We start from the raw sequence: 26,611 nt of genomic DNA, 5'->3' as shown, positions 1-26,611 counted from the left end.
AGTCATTTTATTATTGACATTTGAAGTGATATCACCGTTCAGAGCCAGTAAGAGTCGTACTGTGCACGTTCTGATTGGTTTAATACCTTTTTGCTTTAGGCTGTTCCTTGGAAATGTGAGTTTTAATTTCGAAATTTTTATTTCATTACAAAAATGTCTGCCAATGTCTACACAAGTTTCGGTAATTACGGTAACAATTATGGAAGGTTAGGAGCTTTGGAAACACTTGCCTCCCACGCGCCATTGTAAAGTTTTCTCCTGACCTCCTCTGTTTTGGGCTTCCGTGGAATTGGCCCTTTAAAACACAATAATGGTATTCCCTAGATTATAGAATGATAACACCGACGTTGCTTTGACGGACATTCACGTAATCCCCCCTATGTCTTTCGCTTCTCAACCTTTCAGAACTTCCACCTCCCGCTCTTTCCTCCCCTGCTTCTCCTACCCCTTCTGTTCCCTTTTTTCCCGGGCTCCCACCCCTTATTTTCGCCAAACTTCTTAATAACCCTGTCTTTAACATACCAGCGGTCAATTTAATACAATTTTTACAAGTGTAATTTACAATTGTAGCTATTGTTTTAGTTTTTGGAAACAATAGCTAAATTACACTCGTAAACGTTTTTTTTTTAAATTGACCCCTGGACTGCATCCCAACTTTAGTGAAGTGGGTGCGCTTGGAAACGCTCCTCAATAGTTATTTCCCAAACCTGATGCGTCTTATGTTTCTTCTTTAGCTGTAGCTGTATCATCAGAAGAAACTCTGCGAGATGCTCTGGCCGCTCAAGAACTGATGACTAGTCCGGTTGTTGACATGCGCGGCGATGACGTTACTCCCGACTACAGCAAGGGTACTGCGCATGTGCGGCTTACACTGGACGAACTCAGGGAACGAAAGCTGCGCACAGACGAACTATGTGATGTGCGCAGAATAAAACTACAACAACTGCTGCAGCTTAAACAAAGCGAAAGGGATGCTGAACAGGTAATAGCAGGCGGGGAAGCGATTGCGAAATTGTGTAATTTGTGAAGGCTGAGTTAACCACTCTTTTGCCTCTTTGTTCTTTATTACTTATGTCACATTAGAGTGGTTTTCGTTTGAGTGTCGTAAAACCAAAACCAAAGTAATTACTCTGGCCAATCACATAGGACACAAACAATACATTGAACCAATCAAAACTCGAAGTAATTACATGTGGCTGACGCAAAGCGCGGGAAAATGCATTCGAGCGCGTCACAATTGACTTTGGTTTTACTTCTGATTGGATGAAAAGGTGGCGCGAATCTTTTAAGCCAATCGCATCGTGTAGAAAGTGCAAAACCAATTACTTTTCGACACTCAAATGAAAACCGCTCTACCAAGTAAATGATCACCAGGTTTTTATTACCTCAATTTCTCGATACACTGCACTAATTGTGGTCTCCCTGGGGGTTTTCGGAAGCATTCGTCTTTGCTCGTTTTAGTGTGACCATACGGCCAAACGTACAGAAATGATGGTCAGGTATTAATGTCACTGTTTCTTAGGCGACAGCATGGATAAGCCAGCTTCGTGACGCGACAGAACACAACCTGGGAGATGTGGGGCGGAATGCAGAAGATGTAGAAGGACTGCAACAAGAGCATGAAAAACTCGAGGCCACATCCAGGGTAAGATAGGAGGGGTGGGTAAGAAGTAGAGCGGTTATCACTTGAGGGTGTCAAACGCGTGTGCTAAATTTCATACGCCACTTTCTTAATCAATCAAAAGCCGGTTAAAGTGATTTTTTTGAGGTGCTGTACATTTTGTGAGAGGCAAATATTCGATATACAAACCACACATAACCCAGTCAGTGAAACGTTGTTAAGACAAGAACCACTGAAAGGAAATACAAAGATGTTTCCATTCAAACTAGTGTTTATCAATACCGATTTTAAGACTCGACTCTTTGTTGGTCAACAATTTGGAGGCCTGGCTCCCCCGTCTCCTTCTCTTCAAATCCTTTGGACACAGATATTTCAGGCGTTTTGAAGTTGCTCGTATCGCAGGCTCGGTGTTGTGTCAAATTGCATCTTGGGTTTGTTTTTTGGAGGGAGACGCTATTCAGCTTTTATAGACCTTATTCACGATGTCCGCCATCTTTACCCGCGCTTTAGGATTGATGGGATAAAAGCAAGGTCACGTGGTTCATTAGCCTGCGCCACGGACGAAACTAAACTCTGGTTAAAGGGGCTGTGTCACGGCAGCCCAGTTCATTTTGTTTAATTTTGCGAATTACTCGCCCTCAATCGCTATGGAACTTAAAGTTAGCAAAGAAATTACACGTAAATGACAAAATCAGAGATCCGAGACAAACAAATATGTCTCCTGAGCATTACTGTTTTGAAGTTGCAAGCAGCAGGTATCAACTTTGAAAAACTGTTAGGCTTAACAATCCTTTTCAATCTTCTTCAGTTTTGCCTATACGTGGAATCTGTTGTCTCTGTTATGTTATTTTGACCTTCCTTTAGACTTTTAAGCGGTTATTTTTATGTTTCTCGTAATTTAACGGGCATTTTGTAACTTCCTAATTTGGCTGAATTTCGTGACATACAATCAGGGACAAAAGTAGTTGACACACTTGTTTAAAACGGGTGCTTTTAGCAAACATTTAATTCATCTATTATTTCATTCTTTTTAAACGCCGTAAATCCCCTCACCCCCCGAATCAATGTTGTCTGAAGTAAAAAAAAGACTTGAGGGTCCAAAATTCAACATTGATTTTGGGGGGGAAGGGGTTGGGGTAGACAGGGGAATGGGATAAGTATATCCACTATGCAAAAAGGGGCCATTTTACGGAAGTGTGCCAACACTTTTGTCCCTCATTGTCTGAATGCAAAATTGTGCTACTGCACACAAGTTGAGCCGTGCATGACACTGATTTTAACTGAAATTAAAGAAATCAAAGACATAATTATGTTATTGGTGGTGGGGGTGACATTGACTTATTCACGACCGAATTATAGGGCCAATTGGAATTACGTGATGACGTAATAAAAGGGCTGCGATATCCAGAATTAACGTCGATATGGTTTACAAGCTAAAAACTAACGCTGAAACTCGCGCACATGTACAACTTTTGATGAATTTCAAGGGTACGCGTACTGAAAATGTTTTTAATAAAGTGAATATTTCTCGTTCTTCACTTTATCCGATGGTTAAGGCGCAAACAATCACGGGTGGGGTAAGGATTGACACGTAGTGGGGATAGTCACTGGCCGGCCACGGAAATATGGAGCGTTAGTGCGGAGCGGCCGTCACTGCGTTCAATATCGAAACTACGGAAAAGTGAAGGTAAATTCATGGCCAATTCAATAAAAAACTAAGGACAGCGTAGCAAACATTGCAAGTGTCCACGAAAACAATTACTTTCAATCCCACCTCGTGACACCATGAGTGACATGATAACGCAACGCAAATAGCGTGACATGAGCGCATATGGCTGTGTATTTGGACTGTATTTCTCAAGCGAAACCCTGTGTTTTTGTCTATTGTCGGCAGAGAAAATGAAAAGAGAGCTTTGAAACGTGAACTGGTATTTGACTCTCAAAGAAAACGACAGCTCAAACTGAGGAAAACACTGCTTCCTTCGTGTTACAACGGTTAACCACGTTTCGGAGAACGAAAAGTAAAATGAGTCTGTTATGACCTCTTAATGTCCATATGTATTCTCGTGGTTAACCGTTGAAACTCCTTATTTGCACCACATCGCTGGAATTTTTCTTGCCAAGAATACGTATTGCGAAGTACTTTCTACATAGCGGAATCTTCTTTTGCCTTTCGTGAGGAATTAGCGCATAAAAAAGGAAAATTTTCCAGCGCACGGCCGTCATTGATCACATGTTATCCCGCTTTCCTTGTCATCAAGTGAACTTCTGGGCAAAAGTAATTGCTGTTTTGGCGATGACGCAAACTGGTGTGTCTATCTTGAAAACAATTTCTTTGGTATTCTGTGATTTACGAGCTGGGAAATGAAATAGTTGTCCATCCAACATCAATAAAAAACTTATGCCACTGAATAAATGGCAGGCGGTCATCTAAAATCATTACAAAAGTACATTCCAAAACCTGGTCTAACCTGTTCGACGCCTACCTATGCTAAAGGTTTGGATCACTTAGGTTTGAAAAGGTCTCCAAAAAAAACACACATCTATATATAGGACATAGCACAAACGGCTGGCCCATCATTTATGAGGTTCATAACCTGTATATTGTTCACGTCCTTTCACTAATGGCACAAGTCAATGTCAAAAATAATGCATGTCCCCTCAGTTACTCTGCAGTACTTCATTCGCTTAAGTTAATCATTTACCAGAACAATTTCCATTGCACCTTAGTGTTTCCATCCTTTTTCCACTATTGATAATACTTGTGAAAACATTACATCCGCTGCAACGGCATTGATCATAACACAAATGATTTCCTCTCGACCCCACAGGGTATCAGGAACGCGCGCGGAAGTACAAGATTAAGTGATGACATACGCTTCGTACATTTTACTCTACGTATACTACAAATCAGGACGAAACTTTACAAATTGTTGTTTCTAAAAAAAACAATTTGGCCCATAGAGTAACGTCATCGCACAAAAATTCAGCAGCGTCAAAAATCTAGCCGGAAAACACAGATACATATTTCAGACAATCAGGGACAAAAGTAGTTGACACACTTGTTTAAAACGGGTGCTTTTAGCAAACATTTAATTCATCTATTATTTCATTCTTTTTAAACGCCGTAAATCCCCTCACCCCCCGAATCAATGTTGTCTGAAGTAAAAAAAAGACTTGAGGGTCCAAAATTCAACATTGATTTTGGGGGGGAAGGGGTTGGGGTAGACAGGAGAATGGGATAAGTATATCCACTATGCAAAAAGGGGCCATTTTACGGAAGTGTGCCAACACTTTTGTCCCTCATTGTAGCTCCTTTATTTCCGTCTGCGAAACAGCTCTGAAATCCTTGTTCTGGGCCCCCACCTGTGTACCAGGATTTGTACCAGGATAGTCGATTGGTCAATCAAGATGAAAGGAAATTCGAAACGCCCTTCCGGTAATCTGTTAAGTCCATTGGGGGCCCAGAACAACGATCTCGGCGCTGCTTCGATTCGCAGACGTTACTTACCGAGGTTAAATTACGTGTACGACGCAGGCGCTAGTAGTTCATGTATTTCGGGGAAAACAAGCGACTAATTAGCCAATACGAGAAATCGCTGTCGAGTTTTTTTATTCTCTCAAGAGTCTTCAAAGAGTACAGTTCGAGTTTCGGCAAGTTCTGTGTTATTATTTCTTGCTGCGAGGATATCTACGGTCGCCACTGTATCCAAAAAAGTGCCACGATCACCTCCACCCATAATTTGCCATTTCTGTTCTCTAGAATAAACAAACTCGATCGTGATTTCTTGTACTGGCAGACTTTGTCACTCGTTTGTCCCTGAGAAAATCACGTGACTTCGCTTTTATCCCATCAGCCCTTAAGCGCGTTCAAAGATGGCGAGTATCGTGAATGAGGTCTATGGGCTACACGACATTGCGCAGGTCAAAATTTGTATCTACAAAACAGTCCCAACTCCCACAATGTAGACCGACAAAACACCGACCATGCGCAGCTTCCAGATGGCCAATACAAGGCTCCAATCTTTATACACTTTATACACTTATACACTTTATTATTATTATTAACAAGCTACATTTACATATAGTCCATTTCCGCCCGCAAATAGCAGGTGCTAGTCGAGGCGGGCGGAGATAATAGGTACAGCAGTCAGTAACAAATAAATAAAGTATTGAAAATTTTTTTACACTGTGATTTATTACAGAGCACGTATGATTATGGGCGACAGTTTCTTCAAGCTTCGTTAGTTCTTCGCCGAACATGCCGCTATGAACTGTCACCAAACTACGAAATGGAGGAGAAATTGAACAACGCGTGGAGTGACTTCTCATCTGTCATGGCAGAACGAGGCGCCAGGTTATCTGTGGCGCTCATGTTTCATCGGAGCGCTGAAAAGGTTAGAACGATCATCATCCAACTTCTCCTTGCAATTGTCCTGTCATTTAGATTGGTGGTGAGAAATTTAAAATCTCTTGGGAGGTTACCCGTTTATGCATTAACCGGCCCCAACCACACCAATGAAACCTTGTTCCACAAACCACATGTGACGTAACAAGCTTTAAACATTCAAAGATAATTTTGACGTTCAGCTTGCTAGAGGCTAGAGAAGCAGTGATCTTCCAAACAAAGTCCAAGCCTGCGCCATTCGATCAAACACGCCAGAAGTACGCCAAAAAACTCGGCTAACTTTCAGCATGATGAATTAAGGAATAAGAAAAGCTAAAACCAAAGCAAAAGGAAAACCTGAGCTAGCAATTTACCTTCCCTGTCGAAAGATCTCGAAACTATCCATGTGCATGATCGAACCTCGACAGCTGTGTTTTCGACCAGGAGCGAGAGCTAGAGTTTTACATAATCTGACGCTATGCATAATTTTTGGTAAAATTAGTAGCGAAGTCCATTGAGACGTAATTTCTTTTAATTCCAGTTGGTTCAACAAATTGAGGAGCTCAGGGATGCATACCTGAACGAGGAACTTCCAGAAGACCTTACAGCTGCAGCCGTGGAACAAGAAATCAGTCGACACTCTGACACCAGGCATGCGATCGACAAAGAATACGCCGAGACAGTTGCCATGGGAAAAGCGTTGATTGACAGAATGCAATTGCCTCCTCTCTATGGTGAAGACGGGGAGCCCAATCGTCCACCCCACCTCTTAGAAGAATGTCTCATGGACTTGGAAGATAGAAAGATCGCGTGGGAGAGGGTGTGGAAAGATCGAGACGAGAGATTACATCACTGGTTGAAGCTCGGGGATTATGAACAAGAAATAAACGAGGTAGAAGCAAGTTGTTGAAATATTAATGCGCAGACATTGTAACAGTCAGACCTGCACTGATCAGACTAAGATTATTCCCTTATTTTCCTTAGAGATAGCAGAGCGAAAATCACCAGCCGCGAGCAACGTGTCACGCATCTCCTCGCGCGTGGCAATTTTCACTTGCGCTTGTGTACTATTTCTATCCTTTACACTATCTTTACACTTTGCACCTCCCGAACTTGTGTTTGGACATGAGTTTGGACATGAATATTTTACTGTGTTGACTGTTGTTGTCAACAACACACTGTGATGTCGTTTCTTTCCTTCTTTAAGCTGCTCCAGTGGGTAAAGGACAGAACTAACGAAACCGAAGAAAACCGACACCGAATCGGTGAAAACCTGGCCGAGGCTGAAGCACTCTCCGCGGATCTCCAGGAACTGGAGGCGAGGCTAAAGGTTTGTGTTGCCCGCAATGCATTGTTTGGAGAAGACGGGCTAGTTCATCGTGACCTTACTGCTTACACTTAGGTTGATAAGCTTAATAGTTTACCCAAACAAGCTGTCGCGGTAACTAAAGTAATGTGAGATGGTAGTTGTCGCAATCGCAGCTGTCATATACCGCTGAATTGCTGGGTAGCAAAAAATGCTAATTGAAAAATGCCACGAGTTTTTCAAGCCAATCTTTTCGACTAGTATCTAGTATATTGGAGTAATTCTAATTGATCTTATAATTTTGTTCAGAGCTGCCATTTATTAAGCTTGATCAGAGAACGATGAGTGTATGGTATCAAGGCAAAACCTGCCTAAGGATTGTGGGTATCATTGCGGAACAATATGATTCTTTTTAAAGGAAAAGGGTATCTATAGTCCAAGACGCGTATCCCTTCCAATTTTATGCGAGTTCCTCCACCCTAACGTCCATATTTTGAGAGACAAGTCAATTCAAAAGGCCGTAGATAACGAGGATAGCAAAGAGTCGCCCTGTAGCGTAGCATCGGGTTTTTACTCGGAAAAAGCGAAGAAAAGAGCTGATGTAAGAACCAATAGTTACGTTTATCATAAACAACAGTGTTGTAGTTAATTTTTTATCTCACGTAATTTTTATTTTTATTTTGTTTAAACTTTACCCAAAAGCAAAAGAAAAACAAAAATTACCTGAGATAATATATTAACTACAACATTTATACTTCCTCAAAACCACCTTTTATCGCACTTGATCATTCTGTTACGAGGTACATGTAGGCTCTCGACAACTATCAAAACTAATTTGAAACCCCTTTCCCGAAAATAATGTTGTTTAAATGGCTGTGGCTAGAGCCCATTTCTGAATCAACTTATCATAAGGGTTGGGCGAAATGAGAAGCAATTTTCGTGAATAATCTATAAAGCCTTGCTATTTTGGATAAAGTGTCATTTTTATGGCGTTTTCTTTCCGATTTTCTGGAATCCCTTTCTATGTCTTTGACGAGTGCTATTCAGTTCGCCACAGTGGCACACATTGAAGTAGGTAAACATGACGTTGTACTATTGTATCAGTCAACTCGATCTCGAGAAGACAGTTCGCATAGAGTTTCTCCCTGGCGGGAACTCCCATAGGATGCTTGTCGCCTTGCCCAGGGGTGTAAAGTTGCATCTCCGTCTCTTTCATATAAGAGTTTCCTCGCCAATTTGACCTGCATTAAACTTAGGGGCGAATAATAAAGAGGTTCTTGCGCTGCTGAAATGTATAAAAAACGCCAGGGACGTGTGATAGACAAACAGTTAGGTACCTTAAGCAACGACGACGGCGACACCAAGGAGAGCGGCAAAAAAGCCATACGTTTAGATTGGCAAAACAACAACTTTGCACGTGCATCACGCTTTTTTGTACATTTCTTTGCAGTCGTTGCATGACGACGACGTGAAACCTCCTAATTTCACGTTTTACGGCGGACGTGAACTCAAGACAACGATTTTCTTTTTTTCTTTTGTGAACTCAGATACCGGCCCGGGCTCAGATACAGCCCTTTAGAATACAACTCCTGAGAAAAATAGCAATCATTTTTACAAATTAAGAGCAGTGAAGTTTGAAACAGCGGGAATTCACTTTTTGGGTGACGTTTACTCTGCCGTTGCCGTCTTCGTTGCTTTAAGCTCCCTATCAATAAGAGACTTCAAGATTCCACGGCTGCGACGACAACGAGAACGTCAGAAAAGCAATTGGTTGAATAGGCAAACGACAACTCTGCACGTGCATCACTCTCTTTTGTACATTTCTTTACCGCACTGCGCGACTACGACGGGAAAATGCCTAATTTCACGTTTCATAGAGGACGTAAACAACCGACGGCTTGATTTTCTCTCTCTTTCTGAACTTGAATGTGGTTCTTAGGAGTTCGGCTCAAAAAGAGTTCGCTTGCATTTGACAAAGTAAACGAGTTCGAGTAATCACGATAGAGATTGAAAGAACGCAAATTCACTTTTTAAGCGACGTTTTCGTGGCCGTTGCCGTCGTGGTATCTTAAACTCCCTAATGTCCAGGCGATCGGGACGATCATATGGAAACTCTACCCGGACGATCGCAAACGACCCGGACGACCGAGACGACTCCCGGAGACGACCTTGATCGCTTGGATAGAATTGAGTTCTATCCGAACAACTGGGACGATGATCGTGTAAAATTTGAAGAGATCATATGAAAACGCAAACTCAAAAATGATTTATCCACTTGAGAAGAATTTCGTATCTATCGCGGAACTGATCGACTGAAGTGTTGGAGTCTTGAAAACGTTTCTTTCGCAGTTATTGATTGACGGACCCTCCAAGCTTTTGCACGATATAAAATCAAAGTACAGTCCGCTCGTACTAGTTGTGGAGAGAATCGACGGTTTATCAAAATTTCATTTTCTAGATATTAATAATAGGTTTGGTCACGGTTTATTTTGTTCATGTTATGGTCCCTTGGAAGAAAGAACACGCCAGAAATAGCAAAAATGTTTGTGGTGAAGTATTTCACGAAAATAGCTTTATCTTTTTCAGTGTTATGACAGCTCGTGTCACGCTATATTTTTTATCAACACGTAAGATTTTTAGCAGTTATAGAAAAGTGTCATTCAAGTCACCTTTGTAAATAGTTCGTATGACAGTGTTGTCATGTTTTAAAGTTGGATCAAGCAATATCCACTTGAAATTTCGTTCTAAGAACCAAACAACCCTTTACACTCGCTCTCTCAAGTCAGACGTGTAACTTGATTCCCTCTTCGTCGGCCTCAAATTTCGCGGTAACGCGGGATTTGAGTGTAAACATTCGCAAAAAGAATGAGAAGTATTTGTTCACTGGGGTGTGGAGACGTCTTTGGAATTTTGTCTGGTGTCAAATGTGTTGGTACACTCGGCATTGTAAGTTTGCATAAATAATCAGCCTTTAACTGTCGAGCTGTAATTTGGCTGACCTGCTCACTCATCCCTTTTTGATATTTCTGTTTTTGGGCTGGATTTCGATTGCGGACAATTCTGAGGAAGGTAGGTACGATCGATCGATGCATTTTCGTGTTCTGTGCAAGTCATTTCTTTTATCTATCGGCATGCAAAATTTACATGCTTTTAATGGTAAGCCATTTCAGGGTCATGATTACTTCATCCAAGCTAACAAGCGTAAATTTGCTACATTTCTGTGCATTCGACGAAGCGTTTGATCGGAGTAAAGCTGTCGCTTTAGTTCTTATTTCCAACGTTTGGTTTGGAGGGGTTTTCATCCATGATTGCTATCAGTGTTTTATTTTTATGCCTGAGAATTCTTGCCAGCATAAGGGCAACCGATCATTGTGTTGATGAATAAATACTATTGATCAAATTTGTATACAACTCCTCAATGAAATATTCGGTGTTAAAATAAGCTGTAAAGAATGTCTTTGCTATCGCTTCTCTCTATCTGGTGCAAAGCTTTAAGTCTCGGTGAACGGTATAGTCGACGTGATTATTAGCTTTAAGTTTTTCTTTGTACGAATTGGCAACTTCTGTAAAGTGCTTGGATTATCGAAGTACTTTGTCAACCACAAACTCTATTTAAACCTGCGGCTTTGGTTTGCTCCTACGGCGTCCAACCTCGCAGAATTGTTAAAAGTCATATCACAATTATGCGCCCAGTGTTTGTCCGTAACGGGCGTTTTCATGAACTGACTTTCTGATCTAATCGAAAGGTTTGATCGAACCTTACGATTAATTAACATTAGTCCCATCAATTAGCTTCGTGCATGTTAATTTCGTTCAGTGTGTTTCGAATGCTGGTGTTAAGAAACATGGCTTACAAAATTAGAACATCGAGTGTATTGCCGGCAGTGGTGTTTCAAATTACGTATTAATATAATTATTTCAATTTTCGTTCAGGTTGTCTGAAAGCTGGAAATGCGAATGTACTCGTTCCTAAAGCACCTTCTTCAGTGATCTCAACTCTTGATAAGATTAAACTTAATCAAAGCGTCTCAGTATGATATTGAACTCACGTCGCAATTTCTTTTATATAGAATTCAGAACCTTGATGACAGAAGTAAAAATTCAAGAGATTCCTTGGAGTCACTCAACGTTCTGCTCGTGTATTTATATTTTTGAAATGAAGTTTGTGTATTCCGAGAAGTTTCATACAGAGTATAACAAAGAAATGTCTGTGCGCGTCGTAACCTTCGTCAATAGATTTTCGGAAGGGAGTCTGTTACGCCGTCCCAGGTCATTAGGGCAATTACTATATCGCTCAAATTAATTAAATCGAAATATCCGCTAAAAACAGCTGCGTGGAAATGCAACTTCTACGTCATTTTTCCGTCTACGAGTAAAGAGAGCGAAAAAATGCTATGCAGAATGTGAGGAATTCTGGTTTTAAAAATTACCAGAGAGAGAAACAGTTTTTAATAGTTGCAGAAATTTATCACCAATCTGCCACATATGTTTTAAGGCTGAATTATTTGGCGGAATTAAGTAAAAAACGTGACAGGTAAAACAGGTTTTTCTTTAAACATGTAACTTAAATATTTATAGTGTTAAATGCACAAGCATGTTTACAAAGTCTTTCTGTAAACACATAAAAAAAGTCCAGATTTTTCCTTCATTTCAGACTTTGAAATTCACATGTACTGAATCTTGTGACTATAATGTTCAATTTTCCACCCCTTTTCATTAGGATTTTGATTTCTGCAAAAGGGATTTTGTCCCAGTTTTTTTGACTTCGAAAGATAGCTGATTGGCGGTCAATACGGATCAATCAACATGATTGTTAAACAATAAGAAATTAATCATTATAATTAGCAGCTGTTGTCAAGTAGTTGTTACCAAAAATAACAACTTGGAAGTAAGCTAGCTTTCTTACAAAATTAGTTTTTTGATTTCCCCAAAGGTGGTTGATATCTTTTGGACGAGTCAAAACAAAATAATAATTATTTATGTGCAAAATTAAATGTCATTAGTACCTTTTTTTCCCATTCCACTCCAGTAAGCCAACACCATGAAATGAGGTCAAGATGCTTAAAGATCACTTTATTTGGTCAAACCAGGCCTCAAGTTGGTGCTTTTGTCCAGTAGAATTTTGGAATGGTCTAGTCAGTGCCCTACAATAAGAAAATACAGAACAATTCATGAATTGCAACCAAAATTAAATGAAAGGCAGGATTCTGGATTTCAAAGCAAAATGGGGGTTAGATTTGGGATTGAAAGTATGTGCGAGATGTGTGATGCCTAAAATAACCACTGGATTACAGAATTGAATGTAAATTTGGGTTGGGTTGACAGGATTGTAGAACCTGTTTGGGGACCCTCTTGTAAGGCAATTAATAACTCAATAACTTACCTTTAGGACAAAGAGAAAGAAGTTGCTGATCTTATCCAGCTGATCAAGTCTTTGACGTCAACAGAAGAGGACGGAGCTAGGCCTTATGGAAGAATGGCAGATTCCCTAGAGGAGGCCTGGAATGACCTCAATGTCCAATTAGAAGGAAGGAGAATACTGCTCGACACTTCTGTTGCCTTTCATCATAGTGTTGAGCAGGTATGTATTGTTTTCTTAGGGCGCTTACCATTCATCAGGGTTTACAGTCGTTTAGCCTACGATTCGTTTTGCCAACGTCCTGTTCGCTAATGTCTTAGGTCGTTTCGCTTACATGTTAGATCAGTTCCCTAACTGCTTTTGCCTGATCAGTGGCTGAAAGAACGAGGTATGTACTTGTGTAACACACTTTTTTGTTTCATGGCTGAGAGAACAAGGTATATACAGGCGCAGCGACTGTTTTGCTTCTTAGTGGAAGGACATAAGATGTTAGCAAGAGGGCATTAGCTAAATGACTCGTAGGCGAAATGACCTGTCACCTTTATCAGAACTGGCTAGCCAGACCAGTCCAGTTGTCAGGAGGATTGCACTATTAATCCAGACTATCCAGTCAGGTCAGTTTAATTCTTCTAAATGGTATGCATAGCAGTGATGGGTTTGTAGGCTTTTTTCCGAAAAGTGAATTTTTCATTTTCAAAATGACAGGTCTGGCAGGCCAGTTTGAAGTTTCATGTTCACACTTGGTGCCTGGGTAGTGGCAGAAAGTGGTGTTGTGTTCACGCCCAGGGGTACGCACCTGATATATATCTGTGTGCATATATTTGCTGCACCTCTTTGGGGTGTTGGATTAACCAATCCAAAACAGTTTTCCTTTATCTATTCTTTCATTGACCATAGAGGAATGGTGTGAAAATGTTTAAAACTCAAGTGGAACCGAGTGGTTTCACTGCAAAGCGATCAACAGAGAAAAACAAAGTATATGGTATGGTTTGATATTAACTCCAGGGTTGCCACGGTCAGGGAGAAGCAAGGGAAAAACGAAAATTTTTCAAGGTCGGGGAAAAGTCAGGGAATTTTTTAAAAAGTCAAGGAAAATCTTTGATATTGTCAAAATCAGTGAATTGTCAGGGAATTCTGTTTTTTGGTTTATAGTTCATACGTTTTCTTCAAGATTTAAAAAATGCATTTTCTTTTGGGAAAGATGAAAAGTATGCTACAAAGCAAGCAAAGCGATCAATTCGACACTCTATGCCTTACTCATGTAGCAGTTGTGGTCATTGGTTTTCGTTGTGAATGCTTTCTTCCAAATTCCTTCGTCTTCTTTCTGCGAATAGTGGAAAGAGGTTGAAAATGAAGAGAAAAAGATTGATGGCCTACAAGAAAAGCTAAAGCAAATGTAAACATTGATTGTTTCTCATTAATAAAAGGTCAGTGAAAACTGTTTAAAGGTCACTGAGAAGTCAGGGAAAAGTCGGGGAACTTTTAACAAATCTGATGAGTGGCAACCCTGAACTCTCACTGACCATTAAAATATTATAGCTCTCAAGCAATCAGTGTGCAAGAAATCAATCAGTTATGGTAAAAACTAATATCATTTTGAAATGTGAGCATAGCGGCGAGTTATTTGTTTAAAAATTTCTATTTATTACTTGTACATTTTAAAACTGTGTCATTGTTCAGAAGATACACATACATTGTATAGTCAAGAACAGAAAAACAACAGTTCAAAATTAAATATCCCAGAAAAAAAAATCATGAACAATTACTCATATGTAAAAAAAAACAACGGAAAAAAGTTGCTTTTTGGAAATAGGACTTTTAACAAACGTTCCTTTTAAGTTTGATTTGTTTTCTGGATGTGTGGGGGGTGTGATTTCAGCAGGGAAGGCTGGGGAACAAGTCAAGAGAAATCTTTTTGTAAATAGAGAGGAAAACTGTGATGTCATGTTACTATGGTAGCAGAATTTCTGGATCTAAACAGTCTTTCTTGACAGAGACAGCCATCTGCAGTATCAAACAATGGAAGAAAAGTATGGGCTACCATTTTGTTCCTGAGTGGATATCATGCACAGGAAATTCATACTTGTCATTTTTTTTATTTTTTTTCTGCCATAGTTTGTCAAGATCAGGACATTAATTTTTGCTACCATGGCAACATGATGTAACAACTTTTATTCTCTATGCACACATTGTAATAAAAGAGACTCTGTAGACATGTAGATAGTTACATGTATTATTAACCATTGCAGATCACTATACAGCTCTATTTGATTATGTTTATGATGTAATTAATCAAACTTCAAGTTTCTAAGTAAAAGACATAATTTATCAACATTTTTTCCTTCAATCAGTTTGCTTTTGATAACAGTAATTAAAGTGATTAAATGGAGAAATTACTTTTAGTATGTTGTCTTTTACATCATAGTTAACATAAAAATCATTAAAAGCAACAAATAATGATTATGGTGTAGGTTGCAATTATTGCGTGACTTAATTAAAAATAAAATTCAGTCAATGCTAGTTATGGTTATGAAGGCATCATAAACACATCTTGACTATAATCATCTCAAGAGATTAGAAATCTTTTGATTGTGTGGTACTTGACCTTGTTCTCATGTCAGAAGTATTTTTTTAGTTTCTTGTAAAGAGTGGTTGAAGCTTGTCTTAAAGGATATTTTATGTTGGGTTGAGTGCATCACTTTAGCCATGAGGTGTATTTTTAGTTGGTGTTATATTGTGCAAAGGCATGCATGGAAGAACAGACAAAACAACTCTGCCCTTTTAAGAACACTCTTGACCTAAACAATCTTTGGAATTTTCAACAAAAATGAGTTAATCATTAATGACACAGAGTTTAAGCCTTTTATGGGAAGATTTTTGCTTTTGGATCTTTAGTTTGTTCTTCACAATATCTGTTTTTTACTTGTGCAAAGATATGTCCTCCCTCCTCCTGTTATTCACATGAAATTGTTGTCAAGCTATTGCTCTGTAAGTAAGCAATTTTTCTCAGGTGTTTGGTGTAAAATTATTATCTAATATGATCTTTATGAAGCAATTGGCTGTAGTTCTTGTTCTGTCCATTTGACGACTTGTTGATATTCGTGTTGCATAATCTTTTTAAAATGACCAGTTTAATAGTTTTGGTTGATAAAGCTGAACTTTGCATGCATCAAATACTAGTTATATATGCTCAGAGTTATTTGTAGTAAGTAACAGGAGATAGCTTGAGCTAATAGAAAGCATTCTGCTTATTAATTACTACATAAAAATATGATTCATATGATTCTTGTCTTTTTCTTAATATTTTACTTGTGTCTAGGTAACTGGAATCAGTTGTACATTACTTAAATAAGATATAAGTAAGCCTTTCTGCTATTTATATAACTAGTGGTTTTGTAATGCTACTAGCCAATAAACCTGAAAACTTTCCCGGACAAATGGACTACTTCTAAAAAAGGTCAAACATTGATTCCATTCATATATTCATTCTAAACTTTCCACTGATGCTAGATTCAAAATAAATAACCACTGATAACTAAAGGTACTACATGTATGAATGTAGTATTTTTGTGTACATGCAAGGATATTCATCCAGCTTGTAACAGATAAGGAAGTGTTTGCTGTGGTTTTGTTTTGAAAGTGTATTTCTTGGATGACTTAATTTAAAAGTAAATGATCATTGCTGGTAGAAAACAGTGCAATATAAGTTTGAGTATTAATAATATTTTTTGTTCCAAATTTATTAAAAGTTTTCAAGATCATTGTGAGTTGCATGGTAAATCTCTGTCCATCATTCTATAACATTCTAGTGATTTCCTGAAAGGATCTGAATGTTTTTTGACTTAACCTCCATGTCAGCTTTTTCACTAAATATAATTAAAGGTGTGTTTTATCATTATTCTCTATCATGAGAGGAATGTTGATTACCTTGTTACCTGTGTCTATAAATAGCTAAGATTGTATTGTACTGTGTTGACCAAACTTCCTCTAGTTCAGAATTTAAGTGCACTACTCCAACTGTTCACAGATGTAACCACAAGACTATACATTTAGCCATTTCAGCTAAGGTAATAATGATGTTAACTCCAAAATTGATTGTTTTCCACTAAGCAGAGGAGTAGTGATCAGGTCAGCCATTCAAAAATAATTACTCATATACAGTGTGCTTACTAACCCACTAAAATGTTAATAAAGTGCATAAATATAAAGTGTAAATGAATGATGGAGGGAAAATACTGTGGTAATGTCAGTGAATGGTTTGGTACCCTGTGTGTGCCAAGGTTATTACAGTTCTTAAAAGGACGATGTTTAATGCTACAGACGGTTTGGATTTAGTAAATGTTGTATTGTCTGCTGTGTTGTTTATTTGAATGATTGTTAGCCCTGTAAGTCCCACAAGTCACCAATGTCAATTTTCTCCAAACAATGTAATATCAATACATACACAAATTATGTAGTCAAGAAAATAATTATGAGAATTACTAAAATGATCACCCAAGGAAAAATGCTTTGATCATATATGAATTTGTCTCAACCAATATTTTTAAAAAATGTATGGAAATGAGTCTGGAGGATTTCTATGTGGATATTGGGGCTTAAAGGGTTATTAGATCATTAAGCTGGGAGGCAGTGTCCCAATGGTATGTACTTACTCACACTTCGTCACCATCATTTCAATGTATAAAGTCATAATTTTTTTAATATGCATACGGCAACTTGAGCACAGATGTACACATGCTTAAGGTTGATCGCACTACAGTGGTCTGCATCCCTTACTCTTTTCTGGGCCTGTGGTTTCCTGTCCTTACCCTTAAAAGATCATCTACTTCTGTTTGCTTCTGCAACTTAACCTTGACATGTAAAAATTATTCATTTTACTCACCTACCTACAGCATGTATTAATATCTTCTTGTTTCGGATGTTGTGGGGGTGGGGCAAAGGCAGCAAATTTTCCCTTTCAGACTATGTCGAAGCACCTTGAGGATGCTTCCTTCCTTTAGGATACCTCATGCAAAGGAGCTTCCAGGCTGTTAATTCCATATAGATTGCACATAACAACTCAAAATTTTAGTGACAGGACTAATAGCTGTTCTGAATATTCAATATTGGCTGATGGCAGATGTTCATGCAGTTACTGCTTTTATATGGGATCATTCTATTCTAACTCTTTTTTTGTTCTGAACAGTTCTCTGACAAACTTGATGCAACACAAGATGAAATCAGCCAAGTCCTTTTGGCAGAAGATGTCACTTCATCGTCTTCATTACTTCATCAACATCAAGAGTTAAGAAAAAGTGTCCTCGAATTATCAATGCAGACATTATCCAAAGGACAGGCACTTCTGGACAGATTGCGAGAGGCTAGTACACATGCTGACATCAACAACCAACATGCCACAAAGGCAGCATGTTACAGTGTTGAGCGTATTCTAGAGGCACTGCAACATCGTCGCCAACAGCTTGATGTACAGTGGAAAGAAAGGAAGAGGGTTCTAGAGCAGTGCATCAAGCGGTGCAAGATTGATGAAGAGATAAACAAGGTAATTTTTTTAGTGTTATATGGGTGGATATGCAACCATTGTGATGATAAGTGCTTATTGAGGGGTTGTGAATGAAAATTATCTTAGACTCATTATTTAAAATTTGTGTCCATGTGGCAAGATGTTTAAAACTTGAAGACAGAAAGACTTTTGTCTTATCAGTTTTTGAAATAATACTTTGAGTTTCCAACACTCAAAGTTTAGTTTTCCACTCTATTAACGAATGGTTAGCTAAAAAATTACATTATAGTACAAATATAAGAATGTATTTTCTTAAAGTTTCACTTATCCCAGTGGGCATCATCATAGGACCTTAGGACCTGTCAATGAGTACCTATTGTGTCTATCAGTTTCCATTGATTTAGTATGAGGGGTCATACGTTACTCGTTGCCTATCAGCTTTTTCCACCCACTGGCAGTTTGGTAAAGTCCTCTAAATATGAAGTGTTGATAATTATCCCTGAAACCTTTAGAGGGGATTAGATAGTGAAATACAGTTGAACCTCCTATAAGTGACCATCCAAAATACAAATATTTAGTGGTTGCTTATGAGAATTAAACCATATGGGGTCTTTTCCACACACATCTACTTTTTGGAAGAGAATTTATGGCATGCAATTTCTAAGTTACCCATAGTGAGTTTAAAATTCTTTGTATACTCTAAGTAGCATAGTCCAAACAGCTAACCAAGAGATCAGAACATACGTAAAGCAGTGGCATACAAGAGGTGGTCATTTGTGGCAGGTTCTAATATTATAGGGTTTTCAGTTGTACATGGAGGTTCAACTGTATTTAAAATTGAACCATGTTGTCTTTTTTATTCATTTCAATAGATCAACAAATGGCTAAATGAAGAAGCAGAGGACTATCTAAGCTATAAAGAGTATGGTGATTCAGCTGCCTCGACTCAAGTCCTTCTTGATGAACATTCCAAGTTTGAGGAGGCAGTCAGGGTAAGTGCACATCTGTAAAATTATCATCTTTTGACTAAATGTGGTTTTAAATTTCAAATGAACATCCCCTGGGGGAAGTTTGGGTAGTTGTGTGCTGGCAAGGCCTTCAAACCCTGACCATGTTTAGGACAAGAGACCTTACTCTTTATTCATTTCCTTGTGTAAGACAAGAGACCTTACCCCTGACTCATTTCTTTTTTGCACACAGAATTATTCAGTTTTAGAACTAACATTCTAAAAAAGGATTTTTTTGGAAAAAAAATGTTGGTACTACAAATTTACACTGCTTACCGCCAACCTTCACATTCCATAAGGTTTGTTTTAAAAAAGACACCCGTTCAAGGTGCCAAATAGTGAAATTCTGTAGTTAGCCTGTCTCAACACTCTCAAAACCATACCCTGTTAAGCAGAGCAGTACAAATTTTGCTGGATGTTAAATTACAGTTTCTGAAATTTGGGAATGTGCAGAAGGCAATTATAATGTTATAAATTGAAAAATAAATTTTGGGTGACACTGCCCTGTTGACTTTTGTCTACTTTCCTTAACTTATTCTCCCTACATCTCTTCCTTTGCCTCCCCATTTCTTTTGCTGTAAAATTATTATGGCTCATTTTGGTGGAAAAAGGTCTGGAACCAGATTTGTGTAGGAATTTTTTGGCAAAAAAGTTCAAAACCCTCCATGGTTGGGGTTCAGATTACTATTTACTGGAACAACTTCTAAGTTTGTGTCTTTTTCTGTTGTGAATCCTAAGTATGTTAATAGACAGTGAGTGTACAATTAATGTACTTTGCTGTTGGTCTTGGCATTTCAACTTTTTTAAAGGTTATTTTGGTTATGATGTTAGGAAAAAGAAGACGCTGGATATAGACTTGCAAGAGAGACAGAAAAGCTTGTGCATGGTGACTTTGACGATATGCAGGACACAGAGATCAGAGTCACTCAACTGCAAACAAACTTGCAGTTGCTCAAACAGCGTGTGGATGAAAGAAAGAAGCTGCTGCTGGAGACGTTAGCCTTTTACAAGAACAACAAACAAGTAAGTCAACTGGCAAAATCATTTCTAAACTTACTTTACAGACCAAAGTTAAATCACAAAAGGTCTTCATTTTCCATCACCTCTGCTAACCATCACTGATAAAGTGGTTAAGTAGTTTTTCATCTTTAAAACCCTTGGTTTGTGCCAGAGTAACGTTATAACCCTTGTTTTCTCAGGTTGTCACAGTGTAATATTTACAGACCAGTTTTTTCTTCGTGATTTGTGATCTGTGTGCTGCTTAGGCCATAAATCAAGGGAGTAAAACTTGGCCGCGTTTCTGCATCCTTAAGGTGTCTGCTCACGTATGAAAGGTTCCATTTGAATGTGTTCTTTGTAGAACATTTTTTTATCATAGTACTTAATTTTCTTCTTTTCTTTTTCTTTGACAGGCTTTGAATAAGCTAAATGAAATCAGTGATAAAATGACAGAAGAGAAGCTAACTGTTGAAGATCAAAAGGAACTTTATGGCGCCATCAATGCTGCCTCTGCAGCCCACCTGCGTGATGGGAAGCTGCTACAAGAAAAGATGACAGATGTCAAGCAAAAACCAGTGGTAGTAAGAATGTACGAAGAACTACAAGAAAAGAGTACAGCCATGCTTGTCAATGTAGAACCAGATCCGTCTAGCAAGGAGATTGAAGATGTAAGGACCTTTCATGCATTTTTTCTTTCAAATATACAAAGTACACTCTTATTGAAATTTGCACCCATGGTCAGCATTGACAGAAAGACATGGTTGGCAGAAAGTTCTGGCCCCGGCTGTTCAAACATTAGATTGCGCTTTCCACTGGATAAATAACTATCCACTGGACGAAAAGCATTAGGCAAACCAATCATTTTTGTATAATCCACTGGACAGATAATTTTTTTAACGTTATTTACCTTTCAATCAGTTGGGGCCTGAAGTACATTTAAGGGGTTCAATTGTTGAATTTTGCCAGCTTTCATGAAAGAATCAGATAATAGCCACATAGAGTACATGTAGCTGGCCAAAAACACAAAGTTGGAAGTGATTTTTGCTGGCTTCTTGTAAACTTAACAACCCTGCAGAGAAGGTTGTTGATTTATTAATCATTCTGTAATTTGTTCTTGTATGTTGAATTTTTTGTACAGGTTTACAGCTGGATAAAAAATGTGGGAGATGACTTTCTTAACAACAATACAGTGATGGGTGATTCCATCAAAACATCACAAGAGTTCTGGTACTCGCACAAAGAACTTGACTCTGAGAAGGAGGTGAACAAAATAATGCTTACATTCATTGATGCACCATACTCAAACTCAGTCAGTCACCTTTTTCTGTGACAAGCCCAATAGCTATATACGTCAAAGGTGGTTTCTCCTGAGGAAGGTCTACAATTGTACATATCGTTTTTGTATTCCTATTAATTATGGGAATTCTACATTTCCTATTGGCTTTAAAGAGTTGTTGTTTTAGATTACAGTGTATTCATATTTACCCATTTAAACATTTGATCCTACTCCTATTGTAAGACCTGCTGTACAATCTTCTCTGCAATCAATCCGATCCTTGAAAGCTATCCATCAAGTTCTATAATAATATTCTTATTAGATTAATTTGACCTAATAGGGCTGTCACTAAGGGAACCTAGAAAAGGGAAAGGATTTTCTAACAGTTCAATTCCCCGCCTACTATTTGCATCTAACTGGCAATTTTAGTGACAGGCCTGAACATACTATTTAGTAAAACAGGGAAGTCTGCTAACAATTGCTTGGACCAAGGCCCAGGTTTTGTCTGGACAATTTTCAGCCTTCACTGGTTTGAACGTATAACATCTTACAGTGATCTGACTGATTGAGCTTACTTGTACTTGTCTGTCTCATTCCAACTGAGAGTTGGTTAAGAGAGAGTAAAGAAAATGCGTATGCAATTAACATTAAAAATTAAAAAACAAAAAAATGTAAATGTAAGAAAACTGTAATTGGTAAGAACCTTGGTGACTGTAATCTTTACCAAACTATGGCACATGTAATCCTCTTTAGAATATTACGGACACAGTTTCAAGTGCTCTTGATGTTTCTAAAGTTCGATCAAAGATGGATATTGCTAAAGTGCAAGACATTCAGGATCTTTGGACAAGTTTTTGTGCTCGTCTTCAATACAGGCTGGGACTTGGTAAAATGTACTTTGACTTCCATCGCCACAGACAACTGGTGAGTATTAGGGAAAAAATGCCCCCAGTGCACAAAATTGCTCATTTAACTTAGAATTTTCTGTGCTAGATATATTATGGCCCTGGACGCCTTTAAGCTTAAAGCATGCTTTTGAAAAAAAGCTTAATTATATTTTTCGTTTGTTTGCATCAATCGTAAAATTCAATTTCGGGAACAAGTCACACGAAGAAAAACAACTTTGCGTTTGGCACTTTGGGTATAGTTCTGCAGGCCCTGGTTGTTCAAACATTGGATAGCGCTTTATCATTGGATTAATCATTTTCCGGCGAATTAGTATCAGAACAAACAATGCGCTATCTACTGGACAGAGATATATCCAGTGGATAGTGTTATCCATCTTTTGAACAACTGGGGCCTGCTGCTCGACCAAATTTTCCTAACTAACCCTTGTAAATGTGTATGAAAATAATTTAAAAGTGAACTATGAGCCTAAGACTGGAACATAACATTTGTCTTTGGTGGTTGTCTTCAACAGCTTTTTGGAAAATTGGATGAGTTGACAAATCAGTTAACAAGTGATGAACCCAAAGAGAATGTTGATGCCTCTCCAGCGCTTCTTGCACGACAAGAGCAGCTCCAAGATGCAATTCTCTCTGCATCTGGACAAATGCAGAAGGAATCACAAGCTCTGTTAGAAGAGCTGCGAAAAGTAAGTAAATAGATTTTCTGTTAAGTCCTAAATTCAATAGTTGTTTCTTGAAGAAGGGTTCTACTTGCAGTGAACAAAGTGACGTAAAAGTGCCTGTAGTTCTCTGAATCTGGAAGTGTAAATGCCGAGCTATTTTACCATAAATGAAGATATCTGTATTCTTTGATTTGTTGTTGTTGCATATAAGATTAACCTGAAACAATGCTCAAACTTCTGCAAATACTCATACATGAGTGGAAAGGAGGTTGAGCTCTGTCATAGACAATAAAGTTATTTGTTGTTCAGTGGGCTAATGACAGATCAGTAAAAACAAATCAATAAATACTTTTTATCTCCTCTCCTTATGGGGCTAATAGATCAAATGGAACATAACAAGGTTAAGAGTCTACCAGTTGGCTTTTTTACAAACATTGTCGAGTGTTTAAATTCGGAACTACTAAACAAATCCAGCTCCAATCTCTGGATTGCGGGACCAGCTTTCTAAGCACTCGGCCACATTTCCTCCCAATAATGATTAAGTAATTCTCTATGCAAGAAATTAAACTATCGTCGACCCACCACAAGTTTCTTCTGGAGCTTAGTCTTCTTAAGCCCTTTACCGAGGTAGTTAATTTACTAAACGCTAAATAAGGTTTCTTTTTGAAACTTCATTTGTTTTGCATTCCAAGGAACCACGAGAGGAGCATTTGGACAGGGGTGCAGCTGCTGATTGTATTCAGAATTTTCTGGCGACCCTGGAATCCAGGGTTCACAAGCTTGGACAGTTGTGGACTCTCAGAGAAGAACAGCTGCACAAAAACAGGCAGCTTAGTGCTGAGTTTGTACAGTTTGAAAAGGACACTCGAGAGGTATTCTAAGTAGTAATTTGTTTTAAACTGTCTAAAAGCGAGTCATTTCCGTTATGAGTTGTGCTCCATTGTAACATCGTAGCTGTGCTGGAATTTACGTTGTAAGTAGCATAGTGGTTGCTAGTAACAATCCTGCACTCAAAACGATGCTTCGCTCAATGAATACCCAAAGCGGTTTGGACGTTTGAAGCAATGAATAATGGGATGACTTTCTTGAGAAAAACGATCAACCCTACCAATTACTGAATGTTAACAATAGTCAAAGAGAAAACGTTGTACTCTTACGTTATTTTAGGTTATCTTATGGATCAAAGAGCAAAGTGATACATTTTTCCCTGTCAAAGTGGATTACAGCTCCCTTCCAGCCGATCCAAGAGAACTTGAAGACAAGCTGAAGAGGTTCAAGGATGCCGCCAGGGTAAGCTATAAAGACATCTTTCCAAAATACCTGCTGATGATAGGTTAGTAAGGCATCATGTCTTTCAATGTCTTGCTCTGCTCTTTTCTCTTTACTGTTCTTTTGGCTTGTGGCTTCATGATTCACCTTAACTGTAAAATAATTTCACATCTAAAGATTGGTTTGATCATTAGCTTTCCATAGTTCGAGTTTGGCTTAGCCTGCGCCATAGACTAAGCTAAACTTCTCCTTCCGTCTGCAAACAGCGCCGAAATCCCACCCCTGCTCCCACCCGGTACCAGGATTTGAGAACGCGCCATGATTGGCTTGTTAAAAAGCCTTTTTCGATTTGCCAGTCAGGTTGAAGGAAACGCATTTCCGGTAATTTGTTGAGTCCGTTTGTGGCTCAGAACAAGAATACATGTATGGGCGCTGCTTCGCAGACGTTACTAACCGGATAGATGTATGAATGGCGAAATAGCCAAAGAACAATTATAATTGAATTTGCTTCCGAGTAAGTGTGTTATTTTTTATGTGCTTTAGCGTACTGATGAAGATGTCCAGTCGCACCTGCGAGCTGCTGAGCAGCTGTCAGGGGCAGAGGGTGGTTATAAAGCTGCCATAAGAGTCATCACAGATGAGCTTCAGATTGCTTATCAAAGATTCAAGACTCTTCTTGCAGACTACGAGGTGCTCTTATCTATGTCAGCAACTTTTTACGCAAGTGTGGAGAAAGTAAGTCTGCTTTTACTGTATCTTTGCGGATGCAAATGACAAAATATTCCTTTAGGAATGTTGAGATATGTACGAGTGTGTAGAAGTGTGTAGAGCACAAGTAGTTCCTTAAACTAAATACGTGAACAGTCGTGTGAATAGCACCTCCTCCTTGCGTTACCTTCCGTGCACTTAGCAATTTTCACGCGTCTTCGTGTCTTTCGCTCACTCTTCTACCCTTAAGAAACTACTCGTAATCAAAGAAATATGACAAACTTAAGAGAAATGACAAGTTTTTTTGTAAAATCCTTAAAAACATGTTCCTTGTGTTAGTACTGTTGAAAAAGTTCCGTTGAAGTGAGATATTAACTGATAATAACTGACTCTAGGGTACCTTAGTAAGCTATTGTTACCTTCCCAGTTTCAAGCTGTTGAGATGTGTTGTATGTGTTAAAATCTGTTTCACAGCAATCTAGTCCACTCTGTGTAGTCTTTTCAACCACTCGTCTCCTGCTTGCTGTGTTTCTTAACGTCAGCAAAGAAGTTACCTGTAAATGAAAAAATCGCAACATTCTGACAAACGAATTATGTCTTGCATGCGTTATGTCTAAGTTTTCCAAAAACAACGAAATTTTTGGGCAGAATAGTTTTCAGAGGCCAACTGCTATCCGTTCTAATCCCCTTCAATTTTGCGCATCTGTGGCTTTTTCTGTATTTGTTCTGTTATTTAAAGTCTTCGTCAATGTTTTGAGCTACTTTTTACGGGTGTATTTTTCTGCTCAATTTGGGGAACAGTTTTCAGTCGGTGATTTGGCTAACTTTCGTGACACAAAAGTTCCTTTAAGATCGGTAAGGAGGTTTTAGCGGACAACAATGTTGAGAAAAACTAATTGTTACTCACGCTGACTCTCTGATTAGCTTCTTCAAATGATGGATGACATGATGTATGATATACAAAATCAGCCTCTTCCAAGAGATATAAACGCAGCACAGCTCCTTCTCCAAGATCATCTTGCGAACTACCAGACCGTCCACGAGCTTTTTAACTTTACCACTGTTAATGCTCAAGATGTGCTCAGTCGTGCTGCCACATCAGCGGCTGTTACTGTATCACGAGACGAAATCAAGGGATTCCTGGAGAAGTCAGAAGGAAGGCATGGAGAGTGGCGGAGCCTTTGGGAACATCATAAGGACAAGTTGGAGGAAAGTGTGCGGCTGTGCGAATTTGAACAAGCTATCAACACGGTATGAATTATTAATATTTGAATCTGTGAAACCTAAAACTATTAAAGGGTACCATATATTTAAACACTATTTAGTGCATTGCCTATGAGCACGAATTTTTTTTGTACTTCTTTAGACAATCAATAAAAGTTGAAAGGTTATTAAATTTTCTAGCAATCCAGCTTTTGAGAGCCCGAGTCTGTGAAACTAAACGTCAGTGTACCATACGCTCATTTGGGTGAATTGCCTAGGAACACCTATTGTTTATAGATCTACTGGACCAAACAAAAAATGACTTAAAGACAGACGAGAAAGAGAAGAAAAAAGTATGAAACGGACTTGCTTTTTCTCACAAATTGTTTCTACCCGTTAAGATAAG

At 38.7% G+C, this 26,611-nt stretch overlaps 1 protein-coding gene across 1 annotated transcript in view; it reads left to right on the top strand.

Moving 5' to 3' along the window:
• Positions 1 to 26,611, top strand: part of LOC140924316 (obscurin-like) — a 143,490-nt gene that overhangs the window by 11,792 nt on the left and 105,087 nt on the right. Inside the window, exons 11-27 of the mRNA XM_073374347.1 lie at positions 735 to 982; positions 1,523 to 1,645; positions 5,827 to 6,018; positions 6,550 to 6,900; positions 7,216 to 7,338; positions 12,704 to 12,895; positions 17,859 to 18,212; positions 19,046 to 19,165; positions 20,012 to 20,203; positions 20,593 to 20,847; positions 21,318 to 21,440; positions 22,209 to 22,379; positions 22,876 to 23,049; positions 23,718 to 23,897; positions 24,193 to 24,315; positions 24,838 to 25,029; positions 25,927 to 26,253. Coding sequence (XP_073230448.1) covers positions 735 to 982; positions 1,523 to 1,645; positions 5,827 to 6,018; positions 6,550 to 6,900; positions 7,216 to 7,338; positions 12,704 to 12,895; positions 17,859 to 18,212; positions 19,046 to 19,165; positions 20,012 to 20,203; positions 20,593 to 20,847; positions 21,318 to 21,440; positions 22,209 to 22,379; positions 22,876 to 23,049; positions 23,718 to 23,897; positions 24,193 to 24,315; positions 24,838 to 25,029; positions 25,927 to 26,253 — 3,440 coding nt within the window. The remainder of the gene's footprint in view (positions 1 to 734; positions 983 to 1,522; positions 1,646 to 5,826; positions 6,019 to 6,549; positions 6,901 to 7,215; positions 7,339 to 12,703; positions 12,896 to 17,858; positions 18,213 to 19,045; positions 19,166 to 20,011; positions 20,204 to 20,592; positions 20,848 to 21,317; positions 21,441 to 22,208; positions 22,380 to 22,875; positions 23,050 to 23,717; positions 23,898 to 24,192; positions 24,316 to 24,837; positions 25,030 to 25,926; positions 26,254 to 26,611) is intronic.

This window comes from Porites lutea, chromosome 14 (genome assembly GCF_958299795.1).
Source record: "Porites lutea chromosome 14, jaPorLute2.1, whole genome shotgun sequence".
In the NCBI taxonomy this organism is placed as follows: domain Eukaryota; kingdom Metazoa; phylum Cnidaria; class Anthozoa; order Scleractinia; family Poritidae; genus Porites; species Porites lutea.
Note: the sequence above shows the minus strand (reverse complement) of the source record. Positions and strands in the feature narration are given on the sequence as shown.